The sequence below is a fragment of the Chenopodium album genome, chromosome 16 (assembly GCF_948465745.1).
Source record: "Chenopodium album chromosome 16, dcCheAlbu1.1, whole genome shotgun sequence".
NCBI classification, from domain to species: domain Eukaryota; kingdom Viridiplantae; phylum Streptophyta; class Magnoliopsida; order Caryophyllales; family Amaranthaceae; genus Chenopodium; species Chenopodium album.
This window is the reverse complement of record NC_137849.1, coordinates 43,773,334-43,792,505: the sequence shown is the minus strand read 5'-3', so window position 1 is coordinate 43,792,505 and position 19,172 is coordinate 43,773,334. Positions and strand designations below refer to the sequence as shown.

Sequence of the window (19,172 nt, the reverse complement as noted above, 5' to 3'; positions counted from 1 at the left end):
CTGATTCTACGACCCATTTACCACCCATCCCTACACAGGTACAAATTCAATCTTAACTTCTTGAGTATGATTTTTCAAAGCAAGAAATCATCATCCCTCTCAAGTAGCACGTGCCACACAACATACCAAACCCAAAGATTATCCAATCTCTCACGTGTAACCCCCCAAAACCACATCCAAAATCCCTAAAAAATCCACAATACCTCCCCAAAATTCCACCACCCAAACTCTCACTCACTCCCCTTTCACCCTCACTCAATCAATCCCAGAAAACACAACCATCTTCATCTTCATCTTCTTCTTCTCCCTCATCCACAAAACTCACAATAATGCCAATCATTTTTCTCTCTCCTCTAACCCAAATCTACAAAACCCAATAACCCACCTCACATTTTCTCTCTCCTCCTTCATCAATGGCGCTCCCTCAATTCCTCCATTACTCCACCTCCCTTAAACCCTCCTTAAACCCTTCACCTCCAACTCCCATTTCCCTCCCCTCAACCCCGCTCTGTCTCAGCTATCAACGCCGTAAGCTCCAGCGCGATATTCTCCGTTGTTCTGCCTCGTCGTCCTCCTCCCAACCCCAGAACAACCCGCCATCCCCCAACCCAACCCCACAAAACGACGTCGTTGAGCTCCCTATCTTCCCCCTCCCACTCGTGCTCTTCCCGGGCTCAATCCTCCCACTACAAATCTTCGAGTTCCGATACCGAATCATGATGAACACCCTCCTCCAAACCGACCTCCGATTCGGGGTTATCTTCTCCGACACGCTATCCTCCTCCTCCGCCACCTCCGTCGGTTGCGTCGGCGAAGTTGTCAAACACGAGCGTCTCGCCGACGATCGCTTCTTCCTAATCTGTAAAGGTCAAGAGCGATTTCGAATCAACAAGATAGTACGGTCCAAACCCTACCTCGTGGCAGCCGTTGATTGGCTAGAGGATAAGCCCTCTTCCGATGGGTCCCACGAAGATTTGGAGAGCCTTGCCAAGGACGTGGAGAGTTACATGAGGGATGTGATTCGCTTGAGCAATCGATTGAATGGGAAAGAAGAGAAGGAAATTGGGGATTTGAGGAGGAATTTGTTTCCGACACCGTTTTCGTTCTTCGTTGGGAGCACGTTTGAAGGTGCTCCCCGTGAGCAGCAGGCGTTGCTTGAGCTGGAGGATACCGCGGCGAGGTTGAGGCGAGAGAAGGAGACGTTGAGGAATACGTTGAACTATTTGAGTGCTGCTTCTGCTGTTAAGGATGTGTTTCCATCTTCTTGATTATATTGAGGGAGAAGGAGAATGAGAGAAGGTTTGTGAATAGATAGGTAACTTTTTATATATATTTTTTTTTTTTTTGGTTGGAATGAATGAATGAATGTATTGGTATAAAGGTTGTAAATGATTGTTATTTGTGCTTAATGATAATATATTTTTATGGAGTAGTTAGTTGTTGTGTTGTTTTGTGTTCTTGAATGAGTGACAATGAGCTTGCTTTTTGTGTGATAAAACATGTTTAGTATCCCGGAATCACGGAATAAGTAAATTTTGCAAATGAAGGAGAGTACTTTTCTTTGGTTTGTTCTGCTGGAATTGATGGAATTCCTTTACTTGGTTAGCTAATTGTAGAGAAATTGTAAGGAAATCAGCAAATTAATGTTATATTTACCTTCTCTTAGTTTAAATTCTGCTTATTTTGGGAGATAATGAGAGTATTGTTAGTAATCTTTCCTGCCACATTTGATCCTTATTAGTGTCAAGATAGATATCCAGCCAGAGTGTAGGAAGTAAAATTGCCGTACCAAATCATTTACATTTCATTGCTTTATCATGGATAGTTTGCTGTTGTTTCTGCAACCTCTCTGAATAGAGGTTTAATTAGGCAAATGGACATTCTCAAAATTGTTCTAGTGACAGGAAGCTGTCTATGACCCAGACGTCGAGGGTTGGGGGGAGTTTGGTGGGATTGTGTGTGCATGTGAATAGGTCATGGTAGTGTAGGCGGTGTGGCATTCTGGCAATATTTATAGCAGGCTATAAACTCCGCTGCAGGTTGTTTGCAAGGTTGAGCCTGCATTGCTTTGTGGTGTACTGCAGAAGGAATTATTCCTATCTGCTACCTTCTGCTGATATCAATTTTTAAGTATCCTAAGGGAAGGCTTAGATGGTATTTATTAGTTACCTTCTGCTCATTAACTTGTACTTTTTGTGTCCTTGCTGTTTCGGTAATTGTTTTTTAGAAGTCATTTGCAACAATCCCTTAAAGTTGAAGGGAAAATTCTACAGGACTGCCATAAGACCAGTGTTGCTCTATGGTACAGAATGTTGGGCTTCTAAGAAAGAGCATATTAAAAAGATGGAGGTTACGGAAATGCGCATGTTAAGGTGGATGTGTGGAAACACTTTAAGAGATAGAATCAGAAATGAGGTTATTCGCAAGAAAGTAGGTGTGGCGGGCATTGTAGATAAATTAAGGGAAAATCGTCTGCGTTGGGTTGGACATGTAAGACGGAGACCCGAGGGTGCACCGGTGCGAAGAGTGGAAGAGTGGGACCATGGAGGGATTAAACGAGGAAGAGGGAGACCAAAGATGACTTGGTTGGAAGGAGTGAGGAAGGATATGAAGTGCATGGATTTACGTGAGGATGAAGTTTTGGATCGTAAGGGATGGAGGAGAAAGATTTATGTTGATGACTACACGGAATAATCAAATTTGGTTCATGTTAGCCGACCCCACTTTTGGGATTAAGGCTTTGATTGATTGATTGATTGATTGATTTGCAACAATCCATGTGACCGAAGCAATTGTGAAAATTGTACATGCTTATGGCTAATTTTCAAGAATCCTAATGAAGAGATTTGAGGATGGTTTCCTTCTGTATTTTTTAGACTGTTGTGTAACTTGGATGCTGTGTTCTGTCTGTAAAGGTTGCCCATCCTTTTTTTTTTTTTTTTTTTTTTCCCTTCTGAGTCTGGTGTCCTCTCTGTCATTTCCACCTTCTAGCAATGAGCATGCTTTGAGTGGCATAGTTACCTCAATTTCGATGAAAATATCAATGCAGGTGATGGTTAGATTATATTACTGCTGCATTGCTATAACTTGACAATTAGAAACAGCTTGGTTTCCTGCACATAATCTGATTTACCTAGAAGCCACGGCAGTTCCTCCTATTGTCTGATTTACCTAGAAGCGACGGCAGTTCCTCCTATTTGCGGCATGGGCATGCTGCATGTACGCCTCTGCCTTATCATTGCATATACAATTCAAGAATTGAATAGTCTCACTGAGTCACGGTTTTCTACTTCAGAATCAGTTTACAAGAACTACCACATCTGTGTTTGAACTTTGTAACTGCTCAAGTGCTTTAAGATGTATATAGAGATAAGTGAGTATTTATCGGTTTTGTGGAAATCGGAGATTTGTTGAAAAACATTTTCACTGTTTTGCTATGAATTGAAGTTTATTATTTCATATATCAGTGTATGAGCACTGACGTGACGGGGCTATTTGATAATTTGATATGCATTCAGGCACAGAATTGTTCAAAGTTGAGTTGCACCACAAGACCTTGCTTGATACTGGTTCTTGTTTGCATGGTTTGTGGTCTTTGCTGCTGTGCAATTACTTATGTCAGAGGTTACTGAGATGGCCATTTGCTATAAAAGTCACACACTCTTTAGATTTAGGTGTCTCGACTCTTCATCACTCAAGATAATAAATGAATTTACGTCTAAGGATGCTTAATGATAGTTGTGGTCTATTATGTCATCGCTTGATAACTAAATTTTGTCATGTCAAAGAATTGAATCATAAACTTCAATTACTTCAGGAAATGCGGCAAACAGCTTCATTAACACAAATTTGATGAAGCATGCATTGGCCTTGGTCATGGCCTTTAGAGAACCCAAATCTAAAAGCTTTTGAAGACAAATATTGATTCAAGTTTGGGAACCGTTCTGTTTTAAGACGTGTTGATATAAACCTATAATATTTTTGGGGATCGACACTCAATATTTTCTTAACGCAAGAACTAAGAAAATATTAAATTAATCAAAGCGGAAGCTTGACAAAAATCGACAACCCTCATTATGTTACAGATTTATAGCTGCTTTCCTCATCCAGTCATCCATCATTCAGGGGTCCAATTTTATTAATAAAAAACACACTGTCACCAAGAATATTTGAGCCCTGACCCTGTTTACAACCATAGCAAGGCAAATACCAGTATATTACATGAACTCATGAGAATGTAACTGTCGGACCATAATAACACTGCTGTAAGAGTAGAAAAGCTTCTTCAGCAGAAAACTATGATATTAACAAGGCATATACTGCAAAATCATCACCCTCTACTCTCCTTCAGCATAAACGATATCAAACTGTATCTATTTTCCACCATGTACAACAGTACAAAGATGCGCAATGTCGAATATACTGCATGAATTCCTCTATATAGCATGGGGAGTTTCATCTACCTTGCCCCCCTATTGTCGAATTGTGATAAAGAATACGTACAAGCATCCAAGGATAGTTTCAAACACCAAGTTACTGAATACAAGGGGACTTCAAACTGCCAGATTCTTCACAAGCTGCTCTGTCTGCTGTTAAATGGTTTGGCTAAAGTAATATTTCCTGTTCGCTGCAAGATCAACAATTGTGAGTTTGTATTAGTATTACCAATGTAAACACTTCATCAACCACATCACAGAATCATAAAATTCAAATTCCAACCAATTGCAAAAGAAATTGTAATATAATTTGTTAACAAGTCATAGCACACAACCAAGTCAGCATGATAAAATCACAAAACTCAAAAGGAAAGCCTATTGCAAGAGATAACACAGCATGATATTCAAACAGGTGTTAGAAAACATTCTTAGATATGAAAAACTAAACCCACCAGGCAAAAAGTTGTATCAAACGGTCTCCAAATAACTTATTGGGAGATCGGTGCTTGTTTTTTTAAAAAAAAAAAACCTTTTAGGGATGATCTTTAATGTCTTGGTGTTTGAGAGTTAAAGTGAGACCCTCTTAGTTACTCTTAACACAATTTATTTGAATTTCTTGTCTAACTAAAAAGTGAGAGCCATCGTGTCTCAAACACAATTTTACACACAGCAGTCAGAAATTTAAGCGTATGCACAATGGATGATCTTTTCTTTCCTGCTATTTCAATTACCCCCGAGCTGTCAATTAAAAATTTGCTAAACAGAATGAACTAGGTACTAACCTTGAGACAAAGATTTCTATTTGTATCACATACTGGATAATCATGAGGACAACAGTGGATATGATCTTTGCAGCATACTGCAGAATTTAACTCGCAGCATTTCCAAGTTGTGCATATACCAAGAAAGCTCCGTGCACAACAGCAAGTCTGACCTGCTGGACAAGATGTGAACAAACTACATCTAGTAGGTCCGGGAGGTGGTGGTGGTGGTGGATTAGGGGTTGTTTTTGTCGGATATGATGGCATCACATTGATGCCACAAATTCCACTTTTATCTCCACTGTTCCGCTGCATGTGCACAAAGCCATTCATACCCCAAGAAGTTCCCCATGAATTTTTAACTATCCAGTAATCAACTCCATTCTCTGAACCATAACCAACAATCAGAACAGCATGATCTACAGAGGTGGAACATGGGCCCGAAAAGATTCCCTGTAAGGAAAAAAAAAATTAAACAAGTAAAATCTTCACGTCAAAACACAAAAGCTCTTTGTATCAGAAAAGCCAAGAGGTCCAAGAGTGAAGAAATAAACCTTAGAGTATAACTGGAATGCTCTCTCACTGCCACATATGCCAACACTTACTGGTTGAGCGGCTACAGCTTTTAGGAGTTCTTTCTCATTATTAGGAGGGACATCAGCATAACCATCAATAGTCACCACATGTCTCACAAGCTGTAATATTAAAAACAAAGATTTCTTTGAGTTCTATTGCTCAAAAAGTCAGCAACTACGAGAATATAAGACAAGCTGAAACAGGAAGCATTAGATCAATTAAAGGGTTTGTTTGCTTTCTCTTCTTTTCCACAGTGTTTTTGAATTATGAATGCTACTTCAATTATACTATTTATACCCTTTAGTACCAACTGAGGAGAAAATTTATATCGTCAAACTTGTACGTGTCCCAAGTGTTGAACTTCTTTATTTTGCAAAACACTTCTTTCTTTGCAGTCCAAAATGAAGAGTCTGGTGTCCATACAGCCACACTCATGTCTGAATGTTGAAGATCCATATTGGACTTTCAAGTGCATAAGGCAAAATGAAGTGTACAAGATTGGCAAAATGAAGTGCTGACATGAATTCAAGAAGCAAAGTTCTTGAGTATAGATTATAGAATAATAATTACACCTTGTCACCTATGCAAGCCAGGTTTTTGCATCATGTGGTTATGCCATTAAGAAAAAATGTCTCTGATAGTTTAACAGACGGCATATAGTTGTTGTCCCAAACTGTCAAGTGGGCATACAAGTGGAAAATATAGCGGGACACAGAAATGGATCAGGATGAATTTTTCATAATAGCTGTCATTGCATCAATTATGGAGCAAGAAATTAGTCCTCATTGTGCAGAATGCTCACCAGGCTAATATGTCATTAAACTAAATAAGACACCCACAGATGAGAAAGGAGTTTACTCTCTTAGCTTCATCCACTTTAATTAAGAGAGCAGCACAATCCTACATTGGTTAAAACTTTCAATTTCCACCATCAAATATTGGGGTGGAGCTAAGGATCAGTTGTATTTAGAGCTTAGACAAGAAAGTTCCGTCTCTCGTCCCATAAGACTGTCCTAACAATGCAAGTGACTCAATGAAAACAGCTGTTTTCTGTACTGTTCTGTGTATGAGCTAACCTAAATCAGCCATGATATTTATGTTTATAACAAAGGAAGACTTCTAAGATTTTTCAATTGATCAGGAAAAAAAATCTCGTAACACCTAAGCTCTCCAATACTAAATGTTAGCAGAATTTTTTCTCCATACTTGAGGTGTGGTTAGTACGATAGCGTAAACATAATTATAATCAAAAGATATATAAACCCATGGGAAGGTGTCTTACCTTGTTCCTATCGCAAGATTTTTGTTTAGCCTGGTATGGGTAGTCTTTCTCAGTGTCAATACCATGATTATCTATAACAAACTGGTAAGCATAGTCCATGAGCCCTCCATCACAGCCTTCATTGTAACTTCTATCACAGTCAATTAACTCCTGCTCAGAAAGGCTAACAAGAGAGCCTGTGACAATCTTGTTTACACCTTCAATTGCCCCTGTGGCTGAGAAAGCCCAGCAAGCACCTGAAAAACAAACCAGTACTCATTAAAAGAAAAAAAGGGTTTGTTTCATAAGCATACTTCACTACTTCCTCCAAGAACTTAGAAATAATAATCTTATTAAATAAAATAAAATAAAAAATAGAACCTGAGATGTTTCAAAATATTAGCAATCAACAACATCAGTATTATTTACTAAAAAACAAAAAACATAATCAGTATTGTCTCAATGCTTCTAAAAAGGCTTTCAGCTTATCAGGTATCTGCAACCTTACCCTTACACTTACAGTTAAAAGAAGGTCTTTTACAGTAGGCTGTTGATCTGAAAGTAATGGCAGTAGGGGTAGGCTTCTTCACAATTATATATATGTACATCCAGTTCAATTAGCCATTTTAACTGGGGGTTGTTAAATAGCACCCTCAATTCTCCAGTTAACGCCCGCAAAATAAAAGTTATTTTACGAACATACCCTTAATTGACCAACCTCTCTCTAAACTACTATCACCACCACCACCACCTCCTCCCATTTACATACAAATCACCATCACCATTGTCACAGTTTAAAATGCGGGCATTACCCAGTAAAATAAGGGCATCATTTAGCGCTTCACTTTTAATTTGGTACATTATGATCCAACAAATATTAAATATTTCAGCTCCATTGGAAGTGGAAAGTAATAGGCCATCCGCCATTGCACAGTTTATTTCATTTGACACCTACTATTAGTAGTCTTAAAATTGCAAGAAGGATAACCATGAATTACCCAAGTCATATCTCTTTTCAATTCAAAACAAGATTGGATGTCATTGTCCAAAGCATTATTGGTTCATTATTCTGTTACATTATAATTCAGAAAGATGAAATCCTAAACAAAGCTGAAGACCAATTATCTCCCATTTATCAATCAAATCAACCCAAACTTCTCAATCAATAACCAACAAGGCAACAGCCATAAAAACTTTCTTTAAAATGCTAATTTCCAATGTTCAGTCAACATAACCCACAATTTCTTAAAATAAAAATTAAAATAAAGAACCACAATAACATAAACACAGAACAACCCAATAAACTAGAGGGGAAAAAATCACAATTTGAGAAAAACCCTTAATAATAGCCTAAAAATTCAATTTAATTCACAAAAATACTAAAATCCCCAAAAAATTAATAAAAAAATAAAGAAAACATACCACAATTTCCTTGGTCCTTGACATTAGTAACTGCACCTTGATTCCTCCAATCAACAGAATCAGGAATACCCAAATCAGGCAACTGAACAGGATTTTCACTATGCTTCAACCTGATGAAATCATTAGCAGAACTAGAAAGCCCAAGCTTAGAACTCCTAAATTCATGGTGGGTTAAATCAGCATAAGCATTCAGAGCAAGGGTATAAGTGGAATTTCCCAAGCTGTTATGGTGGTTGACAAATTCCAAATTATCTTCAAAAATTTTGAGCCTGTAATGTCTTTCTTGCTCAGATGGGTATGTTTTGCCATGTTTTTTGCACCATGAATCAAAAAGATCGGAGCTTGATTCAGAAAGATGGTGTGAAAAATGGAGGGTGAATAATAGTAGCAATAGTAGAGAAAGTTTGCTCATTTTTGGATTGGGAAATGATCAAATGATTGAAGAGTAATTATAAGAGTAAATGACCAATATATATTAGGGTGAATTAGATTGGTGTGTTAAGTTTTTAGGTGTTACAATTACAGCCAGAAGGTTGGAGTAGTTGCCCAATTATATGCATGAACCTCGTGGCTCTATCTTGTTCTTTTCTCTTCCTTGTCAATTTGTCATTAGCTTATCACTATGTGGATTTGTTGGGCGCAAATTCGTAATAGCATCGGTTGTTAATTTGTTATTAATGATTTTTATCACCTTTTTTTTTTTTTTTTTTTTTTTTTTTTTTTTGGTGCACATGAGAGGCTAAGCCCCGGGAAATAAAAAAACAAACAAAAACTAAGGGGGAATAAAACGTGGTAAAGCCACTCCTACTACATCATTATGTAAAATACGCCCTAAAGATAGGGGGGACTTGAATCAACTCAAATTTGTTGTTTTGAGATACTCCTTGGTTGGCTAGCCAATCCGCTGCTTGATCTGCCTCTCGATAAATATGCTTCACCTCTACCTCCCAATCTTGCTTCTTGATGAGATTCTTGCAGTGAAGGATATCATGAGTACACTCACCATTATAGCTATCCTCATTGTTGAAAATTTGTACCACTGCCTTGTTGTCCAATTGCATTTGTAACTTCTTCACACCCATTCTTCGAGCTAATTCAAGCCCATACTCCGCAGCTAATACCTCGGCTTTAAAAGCACTATAGTTTCCTAACTTCAGAGAGTAAGCATAGGAGAATTTCCCAATGTTGTCTCGTATAATTCCCCCCCACCAGCAGGTCCTGGAGCTCCCTTAGCTGCTCCATCCGAGTTCAAGGCTAGCCATCCATTAGGAGGTGCCACCCACTTGATAAAAGCTTCCCTTCGAGGATTCACACAAGAGTTGTCAGCATTGCTATCACCCATAACCCGCCAGACTTCTTTTATTCTTTATGTTAATGAGTGCTTTTCTAAAATAATGCTATGAAGAGTTGTAAGGCCAAATCTATCTATCTACCTATGTATCTATATATATTATGCTAAAAGACAAGCGCCTCAATGTGAGACTGACAAATGTCTCTTTATGATTCGCTGTCTTTTCTTTTAATTTTTTTTAATTTTTTATTATACATTTTTGTTTCCATATAAAAAAATATTCTAAATATCTTATTCTAAATATGTAACACCCCGTTCTTAAATTTGGGGTGTTACAAAATAACTAATTAAACTATTATAGTAAAGGCTAGCAATATTTTTGCAACATAATGAGCAAAGGGAAGAATTATACAAGTATTTCGAATTACATGATACTTATTGATACGAGCATAATGGTCAGAGCATCTATTATATAGTAAAGTCTAGAAATATTATTTCTCAAATAAAAAATAAAAAATAAAAAAAAAGTCTAGAAATATAATGGTAGCATGATACGGTAAAAATAAAATATTCTAAATATTAAAATCAAATTATAATATTCAAATAATAAAATAAGATACAAAATTTTTTGTATTCATCTATATAAATAATAGTCATGGTCATGGACTTATAGTCATATAAGTCTTTACATTTTTCATTTCAAGGTCATATTACATATCTATATAACTATATTACCTAAAGGTTAATATATTGTTCTTCAATACAACATTCACATATTTGACCTCGCCCCTCTTAAAGAATCATGGTGAATAAATTAAATTAAATTAGATATATACAATCCGAATAAAGATATATACAAATTAAAGTGAAATAAATTAAATTAATTTAGATTAAAAAAATATATATCTAATGTAAATTTTTTCCTAAATTAAACAATATTTTCCTAACAATAATTATGCCAAAAATTTATGCATATATAATAATTAAAGATTCTGTACAATTTTAAAATATTTTTTTATTAACATAGATTTCTAATGAAATTTATATGAAGATCGAATATTCTCACTTCTATAACCATAAATTTTCATATTTTCGTACTAATGTAATGCTAATATTCAAAATTTAAATAATTACAGTAGAAGAATATATGTCTGTAAAAAAATATATTACATACATGATTGAGTAATTGATGAGATTTGTCTTTTATTCTTAAAAATCATAATAAATATCTTTCATTCGTATAAAAAATAACCAATATCCATATCTATATATTTGTGTTGTATATTCTATCAGTTGTTGCTTGGTTGTATGGATATTATGTAATTGTTTTTGACACAATGTTTTGCTTAAAAAAATGTATATAATTGTGAGTCATATATAAGGTTATTATTGTGTCTAAAGATTTGGTGAATACGATGGGTAAAGCAATTATTCAATTGTATAGCTGCTGAAGTGAATGGTATGGTAATAAAAATTTTGTTTTTATATACGGGAGATAGGAAATGATTTTGTCTACTTCTCTTATATAATTATGTGGTGTATAATTCATTTAGTTTTCAATTTAAATTTTAACATTATAAAAAAAATAAAAGGGAATAAAATAAATCAAATACCAAAGACATAATTAATTTGTTAGTGAAACAGAGCCCTTTATTACTAAATTGAAAATTATGTTAGTTTTTTTTTTTTTTTCTTTTTTTTTTCCCTATGGGATTAATAATGTTTTTTTTCAAAAAATTAATAAGTTGATTTATAAACCGTGCATCGTACGGGCACTAAGTTAGTATACACCTACTTTTTCAAAAAAATTCAATATACTGTCCACATCAGCAGGTGGAGAAAAAAAATCGTTTTTTAAAAAACCAGTTCAGTTTCAAATTGCTACTTCCCTTGCTTGAAGTAGCGATTTCAAAAGCTATAAACTGCTACTTCAAGTAATTTGAGAAAAGTGAATCATACTAATATTTATTATTTTTTTAACGTTAAACTACGAGGAGGGGTCCTCACACTATCACAGGAATGGGGGCTATGAGGAATCAAACCCCTATCACTTGAGAGATTCCTCAAGTGAATCATAATATGGGATGCATTAAAGTGATATAGACTTATTTTTTAAATTAAATAATTTCGAAAAATTCAAGGTAATTAATGTGGTGTTTGGGGAGAGGATGATGATTTAAGATCGAAATCATGTGTGAGTAACGTTAATTAGTGGAAAGGAAAATGTATTATAATTATTTGAAAAAGAGAAAAAGTATTAGTAAACAGAAGACTTTTTTAAACCTTCTCCTAATTGGAAAAGGGGAACAAAAAGATTAGAGAGCATTAAGTTGTGTTTGAACATTGAATGTTGCCCAACTTAGTGTTAGTAAAGAAGCCTATTGGTAACAAAAAAGCTTAAGTTGGTTAGAGCTTCCTTCACAGTTTTAGGGATAGGAATCGATTCTCATCATCTGTCCTTGTGACTCTTTAAACAAAACTTGAAATCTAATTTCTATATTTGTTGGTACCAGAAGTTTTTCGGTACTAATTACGCATAGTTGTGTTTTGCTAAGCTCGTTCCATTCTTCTAAAAATGAAGCTCATGCACAACCCAGCCCACGTCCCGTGTTGTGCCATGCCAACATGCCCTAAGTAATTTTTAAAATATTTGGTTAAGCTGGTCAGTTATAACTTTTATAAGTGTGCCAACTCATCGCTCTCGTGCCGTGCTCGCACCAAAATTTAGAAATGAAGCTCATGCACGACCCATGCCCCATCGATGTAACTGCCTCACGTGCCATGGCGAGCTTATAATAGGCTCATGCCGGGTCATGCTATTTTTATGTCATGCTTATTCGGCCCTTGTACCGACCCGACCCGACCCATTTCCATCTATAGTCTCTTGTCTCTATACATTAGTTGGAAATTGGAAACTTTAAGTAGGGTGTTTACTATAAAGATGAAAAACTCTTTCAAAATGAGAAGTACTCGTATATACTTGTATGCCTTGTAACACCAAAAAGTCTTCCAATTAATTGCAATTTCTATATTTAAAATCTATTATACTCAACTCAAAATTCTTGGGCTATCTTTCTTCTCTTTCTATCTCTCTATCTTCTCAATTCCAATCACACGGGCACCTGTAAATTCTTCTCAACGGAGAGATGGAGTTGGATCCGCGGCATTACGAAAACATTGTAAGTTGTATTTTCTCTAAAATTTTCAATCTTTTTAGGGTTTTTTGTAATTTTTTCAATATTTAAAAATTCCCTTCATTGCTTTTTACTAATTTCATCGAGTAATTACTTCAATTTTCACCTTTGCTGCTTATGTTCTACTCTCTGATTGTAATTTTTGTAAAAGGGGATTTTTTTTCGCAGAATAAGCGAAAATTCAAAACCCTAATTTTTTTTGTTAACTGTTACTATGTGGTAGGATTTTGTGATTAGAATTATTTTTGGAAATTGATTTGAACAATGTAGGTGGGTTGTATTTCATTTTGGGTGGTTTAACTGTGTTAGGTTGGAACTGTAATGCTTGGTGCAATGTTATTTGATCAGGTTGATATTGGGGAGAAATTTAACATTTGGGTTGAATAATGATTGGTTAAGTTGCTTGGGTGTTTCCTGATACAAGTGTCTAATCTAATAGTTTTCGAAAAGGTTGCTTCTTGTTAATATTTGATGGATTTGGTATTTGTTGGAAGTTGATTTGTACTAGGGCAGGTGCTTTAACCGGTTTACATTGTGCTAATTGTATTTGGCGATGGCGGTTTTTCAGCATCAAAATTCTACTGAATTGAATGTATTGGTTAGGTATTTAGAGCATGCTTTGAGTACCCTAGTGATCCGGAGGAAGCAATGTTACTTTTAGCGTAGTTTGATAAATGAGCTTTGGTCTTCTTTTTTTGATGTTATTATTATTGCATAATGAGCAATGAGTGTAGCCTACATGTATGGCTGCATTGTTTTGATTGACCCTCTTTCTATTGCCGAATAATATGCCACATTAGACCGCGGTGATATTTTGTTATGAATTGAGTTAAATGCAACATTATTTATTCACTATTCAAAGTTTTACCTTTCTATTGTACCAATTTAGGCTCAAGTAACCTAGCCTTATTTGCATATCTAAAACATACAAACTCTGAATGTATCAATCTGATCTGGATAACCGTATCCAATGCTGCCTTGGCCAGTTTCATGAATGATATTGATGTAGACTAGTTTTTTAGTTTCCAGATTCTGTTTCTGTTATAGTTTTTGCTTGTTGGTTTGTACTTATAGAATATTTAATGGGTTTGATAAGTGTATATATGACCTGGTTTAATTGATGAGCTCTTATTACCAGTTTTCATCCAGTAAAGAATTGAGAAGGATTGTTTGGATCTGCCACCTAGTTAACTGAACCTTAAGCTGTCCAGAGCTTACAATGTACTAATTTAGGATGTGATTGAGAAGTGTTGAGGACTTTATGTCTTATTGGTTTCAAAACCAGTGTAGAATATACTTTCAGACTGAGGGGTTCTATTTGAAATTAGATGAACAATTATATGTCTCTTTTTAAATAGGTTGCTTATGTGTCATATACTCATATACTGTTCTGCGTTTATATTAAAACTAGTGGATTGGGATTGGCTGTTGAATTATCTACAAACGTGTGTTTGAACTTTTGCATTACTATGGGTGGAACGAGGATTCCAATCATTCAGAATAAGGTTCTGACAACTTAATCTTATTAGCAATTCAGTAATATAATATTTGTCATTGTGTTTTATATGTCGATGGATGGTCTCCGTTCTAGCTGGGATTTTCAGTTGCAAATTATTTAAATTCCATGTGATCAAATGATCATTGAGCTCCCTGGATATTGATTACAGTTTTATATTGTCAGTGCTTTCAGTTATCTCATCTTTTTTTTTTTTTTTTTTCTTTTTTCTTCCTGACAGGCTGTAAGTGACAGTGACACCCACAACATCGTGCTATCATATCTTGTACATAATTGTTTTAAAGAGACCGCGGAGTCCTTTGTTGAATGTACTGGGATAAAGCAGCCGACTGATTGTCTTGAAGATATAGATAGAAGAAAAAGTAAACCCCCTCTCCAAGACTCCAACTACCTCCTTATAATTGAATTTTTCTATGATTTGTATATCTGTGACGTAGCTTGATTCAAGCTATATATGGTTCGAAAACAATCATACGTTTTAGAAAATGGTGAAGGTATCCTTAGACCTTAGGTATCAAAATCCTATTGTCTGAATTGCTAGGACCTAAAAAGGGCATATGCAGGAGTGATATAAGGTATTAGTATATTCGCTTTTAATGTCTGATTAAATGGATAATTTTTGAAATACCAGTCACAATTATGATACTTGTAGACAAGGAAAGTTTAAGATATGTCTTTCCCAGTAAAGTAATTATTGAAAGGAAAGGTATAGATGAAAGTAGGTACTCTACAAACTCATGAAGTATGTGGTAGCACGGAAAAAGAAGCATGGAGCACCAATGAATTGAATATATAGTTTTCCTCTGTGAGCATGGATTATGACTTTCATGGAAACTCCAAGATTGAGAAGGGGGCAAACCTAGACTCTCAAATGTCTTAATACGTTGTAAACATTTAGTTCAAAGAACTTGTGCCATCCCTGCCTATGAACTAGGCTAAAGTCAGCCTTTTCTGAAACATGTCATTTGTGTCACTCTTATGCAAAGCCATGTCCAGATGAAAGCTTCACCTAAAAAAGAATCCACATGAAGTTGGCTACTAGAGAATAACTAGTTTATTTATTTATGGAGCAATTATCCTTTGTTATGCAGCCTGCAAGGCAACATCTAGATGTGCTGTTTGTTCTATTCAATTTCTTCATGCATTATTCTTGCTCTGGCTTTACTCCAAGTATGTGTTTTGACTTCCCATTTTTGTTAGGAATCATCAATTTTATCTTAGAAGACAACACCCTCAAAGCTATTGAACTCACAAAAGAAGTAGCACCAGATTTACTAGAGGAAAATAAGGATTTGCACTTTGATCTTTTGAGCCTTCACTTTGTCAAGCTTGTATGCTCAGGACAATGGTAAATATAACACTTAATGCTTCTCGTACTTCACAAGGAATGTCTCTTATTAATAGATCATTCCCTTGACAGCGTCGAAGCTCTTCGATTTGCTCAGGAGAATCTGAGTCCTTATGGCAGTGTGCAAAAGTATGTTGTGAAGCTTGAGGTATCATTTCAACCATGTCTGCTCTGCTTCCTAGTATACGTGTATGATGTTATCTCTGAAAATAAGTTGCATTTGTTGCAGGAGTTTTTGGCTTTGCTTGCTTACGATGAACCAGAAAAATCACCATCGTTTCATCTTATCAGCATTGACTATAGACAAGATATTGCAGATAAGATAAATCGCGCAATTTTAGGTACATGTATGTATATAACATGTTTTCTGGCTCATTTACTATAATGTAAATCTTTTTAAAGTTTAATCTTGTGAACTTTGTATTTGAAAAGTATAATGTCTAGCACGTCTTACAAGTTCTAATATTTTCTCTGGAATTCATTGGTGTAGCACATACTAAGCAACCAAGCTATTCGTCCTTGGAAAGGCTGATCCAGCAGATGACTGTTGTTAAACAACACTTGAGCCAGGAACCTAACAAGGTAATCTTGTATGAATACTCTTTATCTGAATGCATCAAGGCTTCTTTCACCAATATCTTGTGATATACATTTAATGTAGGATAGTAGTTGAGAGAGATCATTCTCCTATTATGATCCAACGCTTGAGTAAGAACTTAGTAGGGTGATCTTAATATGAATGCATAGAGGCTTCTGTTTCTCATCCATCTTTTTTGATTGCTGTATGATATAGGATAGTAGTTGTGAGAAATCATTCTCCTTGTATGTAGTACCAAAGTTTTTAAATTGGATTGGTGCTTTTGAAACTTCATTTGCACCTGAGTGGGGAAGCTTATACTTTTATGGGGCCTAGTTTGATTGGCGGGCTGGTTATTGATAGACAATTTGTTTGGCTCATTAGTATTTTGTCCTCACGTGTAGTACTTTATATCAAAGGCACAAAAAATCTGCCTAAAATGAGATCTGTATTCTAGAAGTTAGACTTATCGGCACACTGGTGTGCAAGTTGCCTGGTTTCCCTTCTATCAGTTCTATGAGACCTTATCTTTTGAGTTATCTTAGTGTTTGGCCGTGTGACAACTGACAAAATTAGGTGGCGAAACCCCTTACAATTTCAGATTCTCTTTCCTAATTTATACTCTAGCACCTGTGCAATTTGCTTTCTTTGTGGTTGTAGAAATTCCTAAGCAATCTTTGAAATTGGCAAAGGGAGAGGATTCTGAATGTATATGCAGTGATGCCCCTCTCTAATACTCTTTTTTTTCCCTTTCTTCATAAAGGAATTTTCTACAACTCTTCTATCAATTTATTCATGACAAAAGCTTTATGGAATGGTTGATCGTTGGACTCAAATGAGTCAAATCTGAATGAACTCTATGCTTTACTTGTGGTGTTTTCAGGATGGTCCTCCATTTTCTTTGAAGGATTTCATTGATTGCTGAAAACAAGATATAATTATTCTAAATCAGGCAAGGCCACAAAGAGCAATCAAGGTGCATGCACATCCAGATCAGAGGCAATGCATATGTTAATTGGTTTTTTCAAAGATATGCACAATAAATCAAGTTTGTTCATAGGAGATGCCCTTTGAATTTTGGTCTTCCTGGCATTCACTTTCCGGTGGCTGAATATAAAACCGTCATTCCATTGTACAGACTGTAAATTCTTCAGTAAACTTGATAGTTGAGTTTAGCTCATTAAAGCTCACTTACAGTATTGATTCGAAAGGGCGTGAATGTTGGGTTGAACCCAGTCCTCCTTATCTTGTTTTCAAGGGTTTTTTTTATTTTTTATTTTTTTATTTTAAAGACTAGTGTTTATTGGATATACCAGTACATCAGAAATCTCTAGTTTGACGGAAGGATTTGTCTAACACTACAACAGCATAAATTCGCTTGTTAAGTGATACCGAAGTTATCATCCTACAACATTGATGATTGATGATGCCTATTAAGAGCCAATGCAGGGGCTTGATCATTTTAGGGCATACTATTATTATGATTGTGTAATTAGACTATTATTATGATTGTGTAATTAGACTGATTAGCTACTTGTCATCAATTTATAGGGATCTTTGATTAACTTACAGTTACAAATATAATCAAAGTTCATATCAATACAATCTATAAATAATAAATATTACTAAAGTAACAACCGCTGACGTCATCACTGCTTACGCGTCACTCTCTTATTTAATTTTTTCCTGCCAAAATGCAAGGATGATGTCATTCATTTTTTTTTTTTTTTCAAATTGAATTTTAAATTTTAGGTTTTCTACGCATATTACGCTATTTTATTATTTATTGGCAAAGCTTCAAAGATTGGGTTGTTCACTTCATTCATTTTACTTTGTTAAAAATAGTTAATAATATAGTTTAATTGATTCTAAAAAAAAAAATATATGAAAAAAATGGATTTTTGAAAATTGTATTTTCATATTTAATTAGAAAGTAGTGTAGAGAAAGTAGTTTTCTCTCAACATATGCTAAAGAGTCTATAATTCATTTCTTATTTTAAAACTGTGCATCGTACGGGGCTAATCTAGTATACTAATATAATCACCAACGTTATCCCAAAAGTACACGTGTCGCGTCCACATTAAAAATTTTCCCGCCAAAAACTTTTGTTATTTATTTATTTATTTCCCTTAAAAAATATTAATAAGATAATTGAAAAAAAGGGAGAGATTTTACATCCTAAATAATAGAACAATAACAATTTTAAATACATAAAATATTAAGTGTATACAAAATTTATAAACAAATACAAACTTATAGTAATATATAAATATAATTTTTTTTTTCCTCTAAATATCTGAGCGTTGCTCGGACATAAAATTAGTTAGTTGGATATAAAAGTGCAAATGGGACCTCAAAAAATTCAAACAATTTTTCTTATTTCATTTGAAGTAGTAATAGTCTTAAGGCCTCTAAGCCATCATTTTACTTTTGAACCTACCCAAATAAGTGCTACTCTCACAATTCACAACTCACAAGTTGTCCTTGCTACAATAATCTCAAAACTTTCCAAAACATGGGGTTAATTACGAATAGTTTAAAGGTGAGATCAATTAATTAAAAGAAATTTTATCACTTAACTAACTTTTGTGTAAGTGGCTTTGGATATTACACCACCGTCTTCAACCCCATCTCCCTTCCACCACTGTCAATAGCGTCAAAGTCATACCAAAATAATTAGAAAAGGTATTGTGTAGAACGGACTCATAGTGAGTCCATCTACACATAAACACCAAATACTATGATTCCTCAAGAAAACCTTCTTCGGCCACAAACCTCTTTGACACCAC

At 35.2% G+C, this 19,172-nt stretch overlaps 3 protein-coding genes across 4 annotated transcripts; 2 read left to right on the top strand and 1 right to left on the bottom strand.

Annotated features, from left to right (window-relative positions):
* The first annotated feature begins 223 nt into the window (after positions 1-223).
* On the top strand, positions 224-3,387 carry LOC145586609 (uncharacterized). The gene is made up of 2 exons (XM_081643490.1): positions 224-1,299; positions 3,050-3,387. The coding sequence occupies exon 1, from the start codon at positions 414-416 to the stop codon at positions 1,266-1,268; it is 855 nt and encodes a 284-aa protein (XP_081499616.1). The 5' UTR covers positions 224-413; the 3' UTR covers positions 1,269-1,299; positions 3,050-3,387.
* A 769-nt stretch (positions 3,388-4,156) lies between these two features.
* LOC145585475 (low-temperature-induced cysteine proteinase-like) lies at positions 4,157-8,945 on the bottom strand. Its single transcript, XM_081642177.1, has 5 exons — positions 8,457-8,945; positions 7,056-7,291; positions 5,752-5,892; positions 5,219-5,650; positions 4,157-4,627 (listed from the first exon to the last, which is right to left on the bottom strand). Exons 1-5 carry the CDS (start codon positions 8,866-8,868, stop codon positions 4,571-4,573), a joined length of 1,278 nt encoding a protein of 425 aa, XP_081498303.1. The 5' UTR covers positions 8,869-8,945; the 3' UTR covers positions 4,157-4,570.
* Positions 8,946-12,730: 3,785 nt separating this feature from the next.
* LOC145585474 (uncharacterized) lies at positions 12,731-17,911 on the top strand. Of its 2 annotated transcripts, none has more exons than XM_081642175.1 (7): positions 12,731-12,926; positions 14,678-14,819; positions 15,658-15,805; positions 15,878-15,953; positions 16,035-16,152; positions 16,296-16,387; positions 17,266-17,911. In XM_081642175.1, the coding sequence occupies exons 1-7, from the start codon at positions 12,894-12,896 to the stop codon at positions 17,305-17,307; spliced, it is 651 nt and encodes a 216-aa protein (XP_081498301.1). In that variant the 5' UTR covers positions 12,731-12,893; the 3' UTR covers positions 17,308-17,911. The 2 variants fall into 2 exon arrangements, with proteins under 2 accessions (XP_081498301.1, XP_081498302.1); XM_081642176.1 differs by having other exon boundaries at positions 12,732-12,926; positions 16,035-16,146.
* Positions 17,912-19,172: the final 1,261 nt, after the last annotated feature.